Source organism: Callorhinus ursinus, unplaced genomic scaffold (assembly GCF_003265705.2).
Source record: "Callorhinus ursinus isolate GAN/ISIS: 27379988/994484 unplaced genomic scaffold, GSC_fseal_2.0 scaffold54, whole genome shotgun sequence".
In the NCBI taxonomy this organism is placed as follows: Eukaryota; Metazoa; Chordata; class Mammalia; order Carnivora; family Otariidae; genus Callorhinus; species Callorhinus ursinus.
This window is the reverse complement of record NW_027397116.1, coordinates 10,195,607-10,210,609: the sequence shown is the minus strand read 5'-3', so window position 1 is coordinate 10,210,609 and position 15,003 is coordinate 10,195,607. Positions and strand designations below refer to the sequence as shown.

Sequence of the window (15,003 nt, the reverse complement as noted above, 5' to 3'; positions counted from 1 at the left end):
TGTACTTAGTCACACACGCACACACGCACACACCCCTGTACTTAGTCTCAATTTATGGCCTCTACCCTCAAGTGGGCCTTGAAAAGCGACCCGGAAATCGTATTGCATTATCCTTGTCAGTTCTGTCACTCTCCTAAATGACTATTTCAGCTGTTTTCCTTTTCTCTGGACTTCCAACACTTCTGTCATTCTCGTTGAAAAAATAGAGAAAGTCAAATCCTATCTGGCCAGCTGCGGATCTGTGTTCATATTCTCTGTTGTCCCCTTTGTTACTGTGATTAACTTGTCTCTGCTTTAATCTAAGGCCAACTCCTTGGATTTAGTTGTAGACTAGATCCTAGTTGCTTTCACCTACGCAAGGCCATTGTTCCAGTAGCTGTTTCTTCTCTCTCCTTCATTGTAAAAACTTCTGTCTTGGATCATTTCCACCAGCATACATTCTGTGTTAAGAATAACAACAAAAACTGCCCTACGGTCTCTTCCAGTTTCTGCTCCATTTTTCTGTTCTCCTGAAGCAGAGGATAGAGTTATCTGATCTTGTTTCTATGTCCTCCTCTTCTAGTCTTTTTTGAAGTTGCTCTAATCATTCCTTTGTCCCCACCACTTCCTAAAACTACTCTTGTTAGTATTACCTGTGGTCTGTACTCTGCTAAATCCCATGATCAATTCCTAGTTTCATCTTTGTAAAACTTTAGAGCTGTCTGTCACTTGATACATTTGATACAGTTAATGATTCTTTTTGAAGACTTCCCTCCTTTGGCTTCCAGGATACCTTGTAATCTGATTTTTATTCTACCTCTTTGTTTCTTCTCAGTTCCTTTTGATAGTTCTTCCTCATTTGACTGATTTCAAAATGTTGGAGTTCCCCAGAGTTCGGTTCTTGGGTTGCATCTTTCCTCTGTATTTCTTCCGTCAGTGATCTCATTTATTCTGTTAGTGACTCTAATGGCTTTGCATTCTGTGTGCGGATGACTTGCATGTTCATCTATCTAATCTGGACCCCTCCTCTGAACTTCAGGGGTCCCTAAGAGCACTTCCAGGTTCAGTGATTTGCTACAAGGACTCACAGGCTTTAGCAAGAGCTACTTAGAGTTATGATTTATTACAACAAAAACAGACAAAGTGGAATCAGCGAAAAGACACATGGCGTGAAGTCTAGTGGAAACCAGGTATAAGCTTTCCAGAATTCTCTTCCAGTGATGTCTCAAAGGACATGCTTAATTTCTCCAGCAGTGAACTGTAGCAATACCTGTGTGATGGCTACCGGAGAAGCTCATTGGTGCCCAGGTTTATTACTGGAGGCTCGTCACATAGGCACCCTCTGCCTAGCACATACTAAGAGTCCAGATTTCCAAAAGGAAAGCAGGTGTTCAGCATAAACCCCATTGTATACACAGCTGAGGTTTTTTGTCATCAAGGATTAGATTTCGCTTGTCTGGAATTTCAAGAGTGGAATTACATAGTATGTATTCTTTTGTGTTTGGCTTCTTTCATTTAACATAGTGTTTCTGAGATTCATCCCTATATGTTGTATGTATCAGTGTTCCATTCCTTTTTATTGCTGAGTAATACTCCATTGAATTTGCATGCCAGAATTTGTTTATCCATTTATCTGTTGATGGACATTTGGTTTATTTCCAATTCAGAGGTGTTATGAATTCAAGAAAAAGTCTTTCTCTGGACATGTTTTCTCAAGGTAAATACCTAGCGGTGGAATTTCTGGATCATATGAAAAGGGTATGCTTCATGGTCTAAGAAACTTACAAACTGGTTTCCAAAGCAGTTGTACTATTTTACGTTTCTGCTAGCAGTGTATGGGATGAGTATGCAGTGATTTTAATGGTGGTTTTAATTACATTTCCCTGTTGATTAATGATACTGAGCATCTTTTCATGTGCTTATTGACCTTTTGTATTATTTCCTTTGGGAAGTGTCTTTGTCATTGTTCTCTTTTTATGAGTTTGTCGTCCTATTATTGATTTGTAATAGTTCTTTATATATATTCCAGATGAGAGGGTTGCAACCAGGGATAATACTATCCCCTAGGGGGCATGCGGAAATGTCTGGAGACATTTTTGATTGGCACAACTAAGGGAGTTCTCAGTGTTATGTGTGGCTCTGTCTTCCTCCCTCCCTCCTTCCCTTTCCCCCTCCACTCCAAGGCTTAGCTCTTTCTCCTTCTTCCTTCTTTCTTTTTAGTTTTCTATTAGACCACTTGATATTGGCCTTGAGATCACTGAAGACTGTTTTGTTGTTATTGTTTTCCATTTCTTTTTTTTTTTTTAAGATTTTTATTTATTTATTTGACAGAGATAGCGAGAGAGGGAACACAAGCAGGGGGAGTGGGGGAGGGAGAAGCAGGCTTCCCGCGGAGCAGGGAGCCCGATGTGGTACTTGATCCCAGGACCCTGGGATCAGGACCTGAGCCGAAGGCAGACGCTTAACGACTGAGCCACCCAGGCACCCCTGTTTTCCATTTCTTTACACCTCATTCTTCAGATAAATTTTTTGATCTGTCTTTAATGTTTTTTACCTATTTTCTTCAGTATTCACTCTGCAGTTAAGCCCAACTAGTGAGTTTTTTGTTTGAGATATAGGACTTTTAAGCTCTGAAATTAACTCTTGATTCCATTTTAGTTTGTTTCTCTGCTGAGATTTCTTATTTTTTTACTCATTATGGTCTACTTTTTATTAAATCTAATAAATTCATTATAGCTGTTTCATTATTTTTTTACTTTAATTCCAGTATCTGGATCATGTCATAGTTTTATTTTGGGTCACATTTTTCTGCTTTACATGTCTAGGAAGTTTTGATTATATGCTGGACATATGCATAATACATTATGTAGGGGACATGGGATGTTGTCTTCCTTTAAAATATGTGAATTTTGTCCTGTAGGCAGTTAAATTACGGGAGGATCTTCTTGATCCTGCTAGGCGTGGTGTTATGTTTTGTGCAGGGGAGGTAGCCTCCCTCTGCTTTATTTTTTATTTTAGGGCTTGGCATCCTTTTCAAGGGTGTGGTCCTTATTCCTAAAGTGTTACGTTTTTGGAGTCTCTATTGAGGAACAGCTGAGGGGTTCAGCAGGGTTCTCCACTCCTCCTGAGCTGGAAACTGCTGGCATCTACCCCTGTAATCTCTCTTATCTCCACTCAGCGCTCTGTCCTGTGACAGCCTATCTCTTCTGTTTTGTGGGGATGCTGCCCCTGCCCAGGGGCAGTCTGGCTTCTGCCAAGGCATAGGAAACCCCCAGGGGGGCATGTGGAAATGTCTGGAGACATTTTTGGTATCCCCTGTGCAACTTCTGTGCCATCCTCCCCCCCCACATCCTGGTGCAGTTGCCCCCTTCCTTCAAACCTGCTCACACGTTCTCGTCACCTCAGCAGCGGTGCACTCTGACCTCTCTGACCTCCGTCTCTTCCATTCAGGGAGAGCATCGGTCTGCACTTGAGTTTCACCTCCCTGTGGGTGAATGCAGGGCTTCTCTTGGCCATTTCCCATCTTGCAGTCTTCTGCTGCCTGTTGCCCAGTGTCTAAAACAGCTGCTAATGTACTTGGGCCAGTTTGTTGCTGCCCCGTAAGGAATAATCCGATGCCGTTTTTATTCCATCATGACTGGCCATGGAAGTCCTCCCTAACAACTTTAGAAAAAAAACTTTTAACGTGAAAATTTTCAAATTATGATACACTGGTAATTATACAGAGAGAAAATAAGTGGTGATATTTTTTTTCCCTTTTTTTCAAGTAGCGGCTTGTAACATACCCATAAGTGAAGGAGATTTTGTGCCTTGTTTTGTTTTCAAAGGCCAGTGTGGTAGGCAGCTATGTTAGGAGATGGTACATAGTAATTTGTTCTCGTCCAGTAAAAGAAACCATTTATTATTACAAATGTTTTTCAGAGCTTGTCAACACCATCCAAAGAAAATTGCTAGGACTGCTATGTCCGTGATAGAGTTCTTCCAGAGGTTGAGCTCCTTTCATTATAACTTGTATAAGGGAGTGCTGTGGGGTTGCCGCCATCAGCAATATTCTGCTGAAAGGGTCCCCGGAGACAGGAACTTGTCATTACTTATACCGTGTCTTCCCTGCGGATAGTGGCCAAGATTGTTGAGCCTAAGTAGGAGTGACACTTTACATTTCTTGAGATCATTCAGAATGTCTTCCTTGATTTCCCAGAACCTCATCCTTCTCTAGAGTAATGTTAGATGTTAGTTGGTTTTCTTGTTTTTATTTCTACCTTTCACGTGGGCCATAGTCCTGAATACAGTTGGTTTCACATGTTCTGAACCATTGTTTGGCATCAAAATTAAAAGGCTTCCTAAAATTGTGTGTGAAATGATGCTTTTCTGCTCTGAAGTGGCAGGTTTATTTCTCACCCTATCTGGTCAAAGAGTTTATTAGCTTCTTGTGAGTGTGTTGTGTTTTATTTTTTTCTTTGGCTGGGTTGGTTTATTTTTTGTTTTGTTTTGGTTTAGTTGACTGGTTGGGCTGAGATGGTATATTCATGTGTATAAATGCATAAAAAATATATATAGAAAACATTCTTAGCAGTACTCACCCCCCCCCCTTTTTCCCCCTTTTCCCCAGTATATATCATTTTTCCTCCTGCTAGGGGCTTGGCTTTTTCAAGATTAAGATTTTTTTTTTTTAAGATTTTATTTTTAAGTAATCTCTGCACCCAACACAGGGCTCGAACTCAGAAGCCTGATACCAAGAGTCACACTCCTCTGACTGAACCAGCCAGGTGCTCCTGGTTAAGAATTTTCAAGGTGTTTTTTATTGCTGCTAGTTTTGTCTTGTGTGTAGTAAAGTTCTGAACAGAAAGAGAAATACCCTGCACTGGTGTGAGAGTCAAAAGAAATCGGTTATCTTTTCTGGCTTATGCTTTTAATACATGCTGCAGTTGGAATGAATTGGTTTGTTTCTTCCCATGAGTCTTCAAAGCCTTATGCATGATGTTTTACTATTATATATTGTCCAGAAACAACTATGAAGGGCCATAACGCCATACCAAGGTGACCCTGGAATTCTCTCCTTTAAATATTCTTGGGTCTTTTGCTATTAATGTGGGATATTTGCTCCTTACAACCTCCTTCACCTACATCCCGTCTTCCCCTTTCTTCAGGTCCCTGGGCTTGCCCATTCCTGACCCTCATTTAATGAACTGTTTGCCTTTTAAAAAAACTCAACTCAGATGGCTTCTTTTCTAAGAAATATCCTCAGCCCTCTTTTTCTTAACTCCCTTTACTCCTCTGGATGTTGCTTGACCTTGTGCATCCTTCAGCTGTTGTTGGATTTATGTTATAATTGGTTGTTTGCATTTTTTTCTTTTTTAAACCGTAAGTACCTAGTAATACCCTGTCTTCTCATGTTGTTTAATCCAGTGGCCTAATATAATGCCTTTTGAATGAATTAAATTGAGATCTGCAGTGCTGGGAAACAAGGAGTTTAAAATAATTTCTGAGTAAAGGCCTGAATGTTTGTTTTTTTAGTAAGATTTCTTGCTGCTTTTTTTTCTTTCTGTGTGTGTGTGTGTGTATGTGTGTCCAGATTTCTAGAAACATTCTATAGATAGTTGAGGCTGCCAAGTCTGTGTCTTCAGATCAGTGGTTCCCAGATGCCCAGTTCATTAGCAGTCTGCAGCTAAATCTCCTATAGATTTTATAAAAATGTAGTGGGTTTTTTGATTTAGCAGGCCTGGGATGAATCTTAGGATTCTTTTTATTTTGCTCACTGTAAATCTACCCGGTTATTTTGTTGGTCACCCAAGTGTGGGAACCCCAGCTTCAGATAATACGGTGTTTTATCAGTGTGAGATTCCTTAGGGCAGATTTTATCTGTGTTAGGAGTGGTGCAAGCTGCTTAAGAGCTTACTGAGTTTCTTATTTTTGGTCCCCAAAGTGTCTAGCATGTAACTTATGGAAATGAAAATAAGTTTAAATTAGTCACCTTCACAATGTTTCTGATCTGGGTTTTGATTAATTCTAAAGATAGTGACTGTTTAACCTCTTTATTTTTTATTATCATTTAAGGAGTATTCAGCCTTGGCGTTCCCGTAGATGCTCTCTTCTTTATTGGGAACCAGTTGGTGGCTACGAGTCATACAGGGAAAGTGGGAGTGTGGAATGCTGTCACTCAGCACTGGCAGGTTAGTTTTAACTAAAGCATATTACAGAAATGAAAGTGTTTCAGAAACTCATGCTCGTTATATATTTGCTTTATTTTTGTGGAATTCATAGTGTCTGTTTTACTTTTTTATTGAGGTGTAATTGACGTACATTATATTAGTTTCAGATGTACAGCATAACGATTTGGTAATTTGTGTATATTGCAAAATGATCACTATAAGTCTAGTTAACATCTTTCACCATATTCAGTTAGGTGGTATTTTCTTTCTTATAATGAGAATTTTTAAGATTTATTCTCTTAGCAACTTTCACATATACAATACAATATTGACTATACTTGTCATACTGTAATTACATCCCCATGACTTATTTTATAACTGGAAGTTTGTGTCTTTTTTTTTTTTTTAAAGTAGGCTCCATGCCCAATGTGGGGCTTGAGCTCGTGAGTCCCATGCTGTATGGACTGAGCCAGCTTCGCACTGACTTTTTTTTTTTTTTTTTTTTTTTTTGGCAGTTTGTATCTTTCGACTCCCTTCACCCATTTGGCCCACCCTCCAGCCCCTGCCTCTGGCAACTACCAGTCTGTTTTATCTATTGGTTCGTTTTTATTTTGTTTTGTTCTGTTTGCTTGTTTGTTTTTAGGTTCCACATAAGTGAGATCATAGGAATTTGTCTTTCTCTGTCTGACTTATTTTATTAGGCATAATGCCCTCAAGTTCCATTCATATTATTGTAAATGAAATGATGTCTTTTTTTGGTGGTTGAGTAATATTCCATTGTGTGTGTGTATATATACATATATAGGCTGTTTCCTTACCTTGGCTGTTTTAAATAATGCTGCAGTGAACATAGGGTGCAGATATCTTTTTGAGTGACTATTTTCATTTACTTCAGATAGATACCCAGAAGTGGAATTGCTGGATCATATAGTAGTTCTGTTTTTAATCTTTTGAGAAACCTCCTTACTATTTTCCATAGTGACTGTACCAGTTTACCTTCTCCAACAATGCACGAGGGGCTCCTTTCTCCACATCCTTGCCAACACTTGTTATTTCTTGTCTTTTTGATAATAGCTAATTCTAACAGATGTGAGATGATAACTCATTGTCGTTTTGATTTGCATTTTCCTGATGATGAGTGATGTTGAGCATACCTGTTGGCCATCTGTATGTCTTTTTTGGAGAAATGTCTACTCAGATCCTCTGCCCATTGTTTTGTTTCTATTTTTGATTACACAGAATATTGTATTTATTTGTAGTGGTAATTTACTAGATTCTGGATACAGATTTGATTATGTTTTCAAGAATTTTAAGTTACTTTGGAAAATGAGTGTGTATTTAACTATGGTTTGACATTTCTAATGTCTTTAAGTTCCATGTTTTGGGAATAGTAGTCCAGGCAGACTTCATTTCCTTAGTAAAGTGCAGATCTGTATGAAAATACAGAGCCTTTTCAGAGAAGATAGCAAGCTAAATGATCTCAAGTACTTGAGAGGAACGAGAAGAAGAGTATAAAAGGGTTGGTACCTAATTCTGAAGGAGAGAGGAAAAGTTAAAGGACTTTAAGCAGAGGGTAATGTGATGAGAGCCATGTTTTAGGAAGCTACAGGGTAACCAATAGGAAGGCTGGACTAGAGAATAAGGGGAGTAATGCAGGCAATGAAGTGGAGAGATGTGACTAAAGACAGCGGTGGTAGAGATGGCAAAGATGAGACTATTTGAAAAACATTTCATAAACCTTCCTCAGATTACAGGATTGATACCTGGTTTGGGTATGGAAAATTAAAGAAGGAGAGAGAGATGAGATGTATTTCTAGTTTTGGATTCCTAGTTTCAACAGTCAGGTGGATAGTAATAAATTGACAGGGAACGTAGGAAGAAAAGCAGATACAGTGGGGGGACAGTATGAGGAATAATTAGATTGATTACATATATTTGATATTCGTGTGGGTGTCCGAGCGCAGGTGTTAGTACACGTTTGGGAGTACCCCTTTGGAATTTGGGAGCGAAGAAAGAGCTAGGAAGAAGTATTTGGAAACCACAACACTTCTGTGATAACTGAAAAATAAGAATTGATAAGGTTTTCTGTTAAGTGGATGTACGTAGGAAGAAAAAGAACTCTGGGAGACATTAGCAATTATGGGGACAAGATAGGAAACCACAAAGGGACATATGTGATATTGAGAAACAACATTAGTCTAGGATTTGATTTGCAAATATAAGTTAATTAGGTTTTGGTTGGAGAAAGCCAGATTGTGGGAATTGAGGAATTAAAAGATGAGAGATTAGAGACAGCAAATTCAGAGTTACCTTTCAAGAAGTTAGGTGAAGGAAAGCAGGGAAACAAAGTGATAGCTTAAGGATTGAGGCTAGATTGTGATAAAGATGTTCAGTGCTTTATTTTACGTTTTTTTCTAGGATGGGAGAAGCTTAAGCATGCTTGTAGTCAGAGAGGGGAGTTCTCAGAGAAAGCACATGAAGAGTGACAGAATGGAGATGATTTCTAGTCCCATGAAAGTCAGGAGTATGTGAGATCTAAACAGTTTAGAGGGGTTTGCCTAACAGAGACCAGAGACACTTCTTCCTCTGACAGAAGAGTAAGAAAGGAATGCTGAAGAACATAAATTCAGAGGGGGAGAAAGACAGTGGCACTATGTATCAGGAATTGCAGAGATGAGAAATTGTACATTTGTAGTGGACTTGGGTGATAGGACTAAGTGAGTTTCTCCATTAGTGCGCAGTACCAAGAACAGGAGCAAGAGAGGAACAGTATTGGCCTGATCCAGGATTGGAGATGTAATAAGGTAGATATGACACACCACGGGATGAGAAAACATAAAAATGCTAAGGAGTTGAAATTGTGAGATCAAGAAGTGAGGAGGTGCCGGGTAGACAGAGCAGGATGCAGAGGTGTTGTCAGGGGACTGGAGGGATGTTAAAGCAGATTGATGACTTGAAAGGAATGAGAATTGTTGGGAAGATAGGAAGTTGTAGTCAAAGTCTTAATTTAAGATTTTGGAGTTGGGACAGTTTTCAGTGATCATAATGTAGAACTGACTTGTAATTGAAAGTATTGGATATAGGACTCAGCAAACTGTAAGGATGATCATTATGCACATTAAGGTGCCAGGAGAGTAGTAGAGAGTAAGATAAAAGTAAATTATGATCCAGATGCCCAGATCCTCAGAGGTGATGGGCTGATCTGGAAGTTTCAGTCTGGGTAGAAATAAATGGTGGTTGAATGTCACGATGAGTTGAGCTTGTGCAGCAGCATTCTTGCGATCTTATGACCCGTGAGATTTGGGGCCGATGGTGAGAGAATGAAAGACTTCCAGTGAAAGGGGTTAGAATCAGAAAAATTAGGTTTTATGTTAGATGAGGGATAGAAGTCCTGTTTATAGAGAAAAAAATGTTAGCTAGAGTGGGCCTTTCATATAGGCACAGTGAAAGGTACAGTGGTTGTTACCACAAAGTGATGGGCCGAGGAGTGTAGGAAAGGGAGTGTAGATCTGTGGATCGGAAGCGCAGCTAGAAGAAATTGATCAGAGGGATTCTTCAGCTGGTGATATTTCTGTAAAGAGGAATGTGAATTTTAATGATTAATGGAAGGTCTGCTTTCAGATATGTTATTTGACTAATTATGTCAAGTCTGAGTTTTCCGTGGGTGGGGGAAGCTATGCTATGTGTAAAACCACTCAGGTAAATTTGGGTTCCTGAGGAACATGCTTCTTTTATTACTTTTTTTGTTTGTTTTTTTTTTACCAGTGTTCTCAAAACTATGTATAAAAGGTTTCATATCTTTGGGATCCTAAAAACTGTACCAGCATCCTCAGAGTGTTCTTTATTCTTAAGGTTTTAGTTCCCTGTATAACCCGCTGCTTGTTTGGTATACGCATGAGTTGAAAACCGTATCTGACAAAGTAGGTTTGTTACTACATTTCAGGAAGACCTTGGGAAAGTTGAGCATTCATGCAGCAAACAGGCCTTACAGACCAGCTAGATGAATGCATTTGTAGTGCAGAGCAGAGATGGTATGTAATGAAAGCTCAGCGTCTGACACGCAGACCTCACCGGACACGTCGGACCCGAGGCTGACCCCGGTGACATCTGGTACTGGTTGAGTAGGTGCTGAGCTGGCCTTCAGCAAAGGTTCTGCCCACGAGTAACGCACAAAGTCCACAGGACAACTGTTGTATAATCAAGACGGATTTGAAATATATCAATCAGATGAATAAGAGAGAGTGTGTGTGTGTGTGTGTGTGTAAGTTCTACAAACTGTTGTGAAATTGTTGGGGGGACAGAGGGAGAGGGAGGGGATCTTAAGCAGGCCCCACACCCAGTGCGGAGCCCCATGCAGGGCTCCGTCCTAGAACCCCGAGATCAGGACCTCCGCCAGAATCACGTGTCAGACACTTAAATGACCAAGCCACCCAGGCTCCCTAGGACAGCTGCAGTAGGATTTTATTTTACTTTACTTTTTAAAAAAATTTTTTTAAGTTTTTCTTTATTTATTTGAGAGAGAGAGGGAGTGAATGAGAGAGAGCAGGAGGGGGGAGAGGGACGGAGGGAGAGGGGAGAGCATGACCTGAGCCGAAGGCAGACGCTTAACCAACTGAACCATCCAGGAGCCCCTCATTAAGATTTTAGTGAAAATTTTATAAAATCATTGTATCTGATTTGGGTAACGGAAAAGAAAAATGATTTTTTTAAAAGAGATGTTTGAGTGTTTTGTTCTTTTTTTTTGTTTAAACTTAACAATCTTCAATGAAAAGGCCACTAAAGAAATACTCTTTGGGGTGCCTAGGTGGCTCATTCGGTTATACGTCCATGTCTTGATTTTGGCTCAGGTCATAATCTCAGGATCTGATATCTAGCCCGCCGCCCCTATCGGGCTCCCCTGCTCCGTGGGGAGTACGCCCCGCCCCCCGTCTTTTCCCCTCTGTCCCTCCCCCTGCTCCTGTTCTCCCTTTAAATAAATAAATAAATAATCTTAAAATAAAAGAAACGCCCTTTGATAAGAAGGATATTTATTTATACTTAGAAGGGGAAGGACTGGAATGAAATAAACATCAGCAAAGAAATTGACAGGCTGGTATATCATTTAATTTTGCATGTAAGACAATGATAATCACTGTGTGCCACCTTAAGAGAGAAAATCCACTTTCATCGTAGATTTGTGACCATCACGAATCACCCAAGTACCTGAATCAGTAGTTTCTCAGGGTCTCCCTGTGAAGTTAGGGTAAAGAAGAGGAGGCCACAGAATAACCGGCTCTCGCTTACGCTAGGAGAGAGCTCAGTGCTGGCTCCTCTGTAACCTTACGCATCCTCTGCTTTCACTGTTCTTCTTGTACTAAGGGGTAGGCGTGAAGGAAGAGCAGGATTTGGGTCAAGGGTGGCAGAGAAATAGGAAGGCTCTAATGATAGAGCCCATCTTTCTGGAGAACAAACGGCAGAAATGTTTGTCTTAGATGTGCTGTGGGATACTGCCTCTTTCATTGAAAAGGGATCTAAAGGGAGAGGAATCTCATGCCCTTATCTGTCCCCATCCTCCTGTTCTGAAGATTCTGGGCTAGCAGTTGAAGCTCCTGTTGGAGGGTTAGAACTACAAAAATGAACTTGGCATGAGAAAACCAGTCCTTGGTGTTAAAGTCTCCTTCCCTCCATTCTTCAGACATCTTCATTCATATGACTGAGAACCTCTCAGTGTCGCCCTGCGACAAAACTTGTTGGCTCTGATAAAACAGAAACCTGATCTGGGGTCAGCATGGGGGGCTGGTAATTGAATCTTTGCGCTATTTCTATGTCTGACACCAGAAGGTTCACATGGAAGCGAGAGTCATGTGTCGGCAGCTTTATAGGCATCATTACTTCCAAGTTTCAGCTTTTGGTTAAATGTGTTCCTTTTATTTAGAAGGGACCCAGATGGGGCGCTGATATGCCCGGTGTTCTGTCAGACATGCCCTCCCCCTACCTAACTCATACTTGACTTGTTCGATTTTCAGGCTTTACCTCTTTCTGAATTTTCCTCCCTCTTTGCCCGTCTCCCCACATGGGACTGAGCAGGGAATCCTCCCCACCCCTGACGGTACCGCACACTCTTATCTTTTTTTCCCCTCTCTTGCTCTCAGGTTTCTTTCTTGCCCTCAAGTTTCCGAGCTCTTACGGAGCAAGTGTGATATTTCACATCCCTCATGCGTCCAGTTACTCGTTCTCCGGGCCAGTACCTGATACACAGGAAACAGTTCGCTTAAATGTCACCTCCGAAGTTTCACAGGCATCTCTGGCCCAGCTCTGCGTAGGGAAGATGCATTTTGATCTTATGTAATGGCCACTGCTCTACAAAACATTGTTTGTTTGTTTATTACTCTGTTTTGTAGTAGAACTGTGCCCTTGGCTTTTCCTGTCACACAAATACAGGCAGTTATTGATTGTTAACTAGACGGATTTACTTGGAAAGCTGATGTTTTTATTCTAGTACTTGAAAAAAACGAAAGTTTAAAGGGACTTTGTTGTCTTGCCATTTCCTAGGAAACAGAGGTAAGGTCTTCAGCGGAAGGAATGGAGATAGAGAATAATACCACTTGTCAAAGACACAGTGGTGAATTATCCGGGGAGCAAGTGCTGTTTGTCGATCGTTGGTTTTCTAGCTGTAACGCCATCCCTACTGTGTGGGTTTGGGCAGAGGCCATTTAATCTCTTCGAGGAGAGAGAAGGGGAAAGGAACCTAGTCAGATTAGGCCTTCAGTTTTAATGTGTGCTGTGAGCTCACAGTCATGTGCAGAGAAAAGACATAATCCATTGGAATTCTGAAAGGAAAGTGCTGCTGTGGGAATAACATTTTATTTGTTTATTTTAAAGATTTTATTCATTTATTTGAAAGGGTGAGACACAGAGAGAGAGGGAACACAAGCAGGGGCAGTGGGAGAGGGAGAAGCAGGCTTTCCGCGGAGCAGGGAGCCCGATGTGGGGCTCGATCCCTGAGCCGAAGGCAGACGCTTAACGACTGAGCCACCCAGGCACCCCGGAAATAGCATTTTTTTTAAAAAAAGCTTTAAGAGGAACTATATTGGGGGCACCTGAGCGGATCAGACCGTTAGGCGTCTGCCTTCGGCTCGGGTCATGGTCCCCGGGGTCCTGGGATTGAGTCCCGTCCCCCCCCCCCTTCAGGCTCCCTCTGTGCTCACTGGGGAGCTTGCTTCTCCTTCTCCCTCTCCCTCTGCTGTGCGAGCTTGCTCCCTCTTTAATAAATAAATAAATAAATAAAATTTTTAAAAGAAAAGGAACTATATTGGTAGTTCTTCAGAGTTCCCTGTGGAGTGTGTTTGTGTGTAAAGAAAGTAATTTTCTAAGTCCTATTTAGATATTAGTTAGGTTTTTTTTATTTCCTTAGGTAATCTCCAGACCCAGGGTGGGGCTGGAACTCATGCTGCCAAGATTGAGTTCCATGCTTTACTGACTTAGCCAGGCACACCTAGTGAGTTTTTTGTTTTGTTTTGTTTTAGTTAAGAGTGTCAAAATTTTGAGGAAGTTGATCAGGAAATATAAATGATAATTAATATCTAACATCTAATAACAATCTTCCTACATCAGGTTCAAGATGTTGTTCCTATCACGAGTTATGACACTGCTGGCTCCTTCCTTCTACTGGGATGTAACAATGGATCAATATATTACATAGGTAAGTCTGTGAACGTTTAGCCTGGTCCATTTAATACGATTTTTAAAAATAAAATACTACCTTTTTAAATTTTAAATAGATGCACTATTTTAACATTATTTAAAATTTTGGGGGCGCCTGGGTGGCTCAGATGGTTAAACGTCTGCCTTCGGCTCAGGTCATGATCCCAGGGTCTTGGGATCGAGCCCCACGTCAGGCTCCTGGCTCAGCGGGGAGCCTGCTTCTCCCTCTCCCTCTGCCTCTCCGCCTGCTCATGCTCTCTCTCTCTCTCTGTATCTCTGTGTCTTGAATGAATAAATAAAATCTTTAAAAATATATATATTATTTAAAATTTTTATTTTTTAGATATGCAGAAGTTTCCTTTGCGAATGAAGGACAATGATCTTCTTGTAACTGAGCTTTATCACGATCCTTCAAATGATGCCATTACTGCGCTGAGTGTTTACCTCACACCCAAAACAAGTTAGTACCTGGCAAAATTCTTATAAATTCTTTACCTTTTTTTGAGAATATATGTTTGTTTATTGGTCTGTTGTGCTAAAACTAATCCAGTCCTTTCTTTTTGAGAACTGTAGTTCGAAGGATATCATCTCTCAGTCTGAAGTTTATATTTGGTTATGTATTGAAGCCAGACATGACCAATAAACAAGGATAAGTTGAGGTGGGAAATTAGAACTTTTCCTCTTCTGAGTTATATTTAAGTAAAACATTACAGTATTAACTGAAATTATTAAAAAAAAAATCTGTACATTTACCTTCCTATTTACCGTAGCTGATTTTGTTTTGAAAATAGGAGCTTTTTATTTTTTTAACCAAAAGTGAGAAAGTTTTCAGACTGTTGATCTCTTTTGGAAATTGCCTTACTTCCTTGGAAAACTTTTAATTATGGGAAGAAGACATTTTTTTTTTTGAAAGTGTGGTATCTGTAGCTTTCATGGTCTTTCCAAGGCCATTGCAATGAAATTTTATTAAGAATTTTTGTATTTTTTGTATTTTTACATTCTAGATTGAAAGATAAAACATAAGTGGGAAATTTAAAGTTTATAATGAAAAGAATTATAGGAAATAGTAACATGTGTCCAGCAATATTAATATATTTGAATGTGGTCCTTCTATAAAATCATCACTTTATTGAATTCATTGAAGGAAATCTTCAGTGTGAAATATTCAAATGTATGCAGACGATTTTGAGTA

General features: G+C 40.1%; 1 protein-coding gene across 7 annotated transcripts in view; it reads left to right on the top strand.

Moving 5' to 3' along the window:
* The window catches only part of KCTD3 (potassium channel tetramerization domain containing 3), a 50,355-nt gene that overhangs the window by 21,171 nt on the left and 14,181 nt on the right, over nucleotides 1–15,003 (top strand). For all 7 annotated transcript variants that reach the window (XM_073884039.1, XM_025892279.2, XM_073884040.1 and 4 more), the window contains 3 exons: nucleotides 6,034–6,149; nucleotides 13,722–13,809; nucleotides 14,155–14,271. In XM_073884039.1, the coding sequence (XP_073740140.1) occupies nucleotides 6,034–6,149; nucleotides 13,722–13,809; nucleotides 14,155–14,271 (321 nt within the window). The remainder of the gene's footprint in view (nucleotides 1–6,033; nucleotides 6,150–13,721; nucleotides 13,810–14,154; nucleotides 14,272–15,003) is intronic.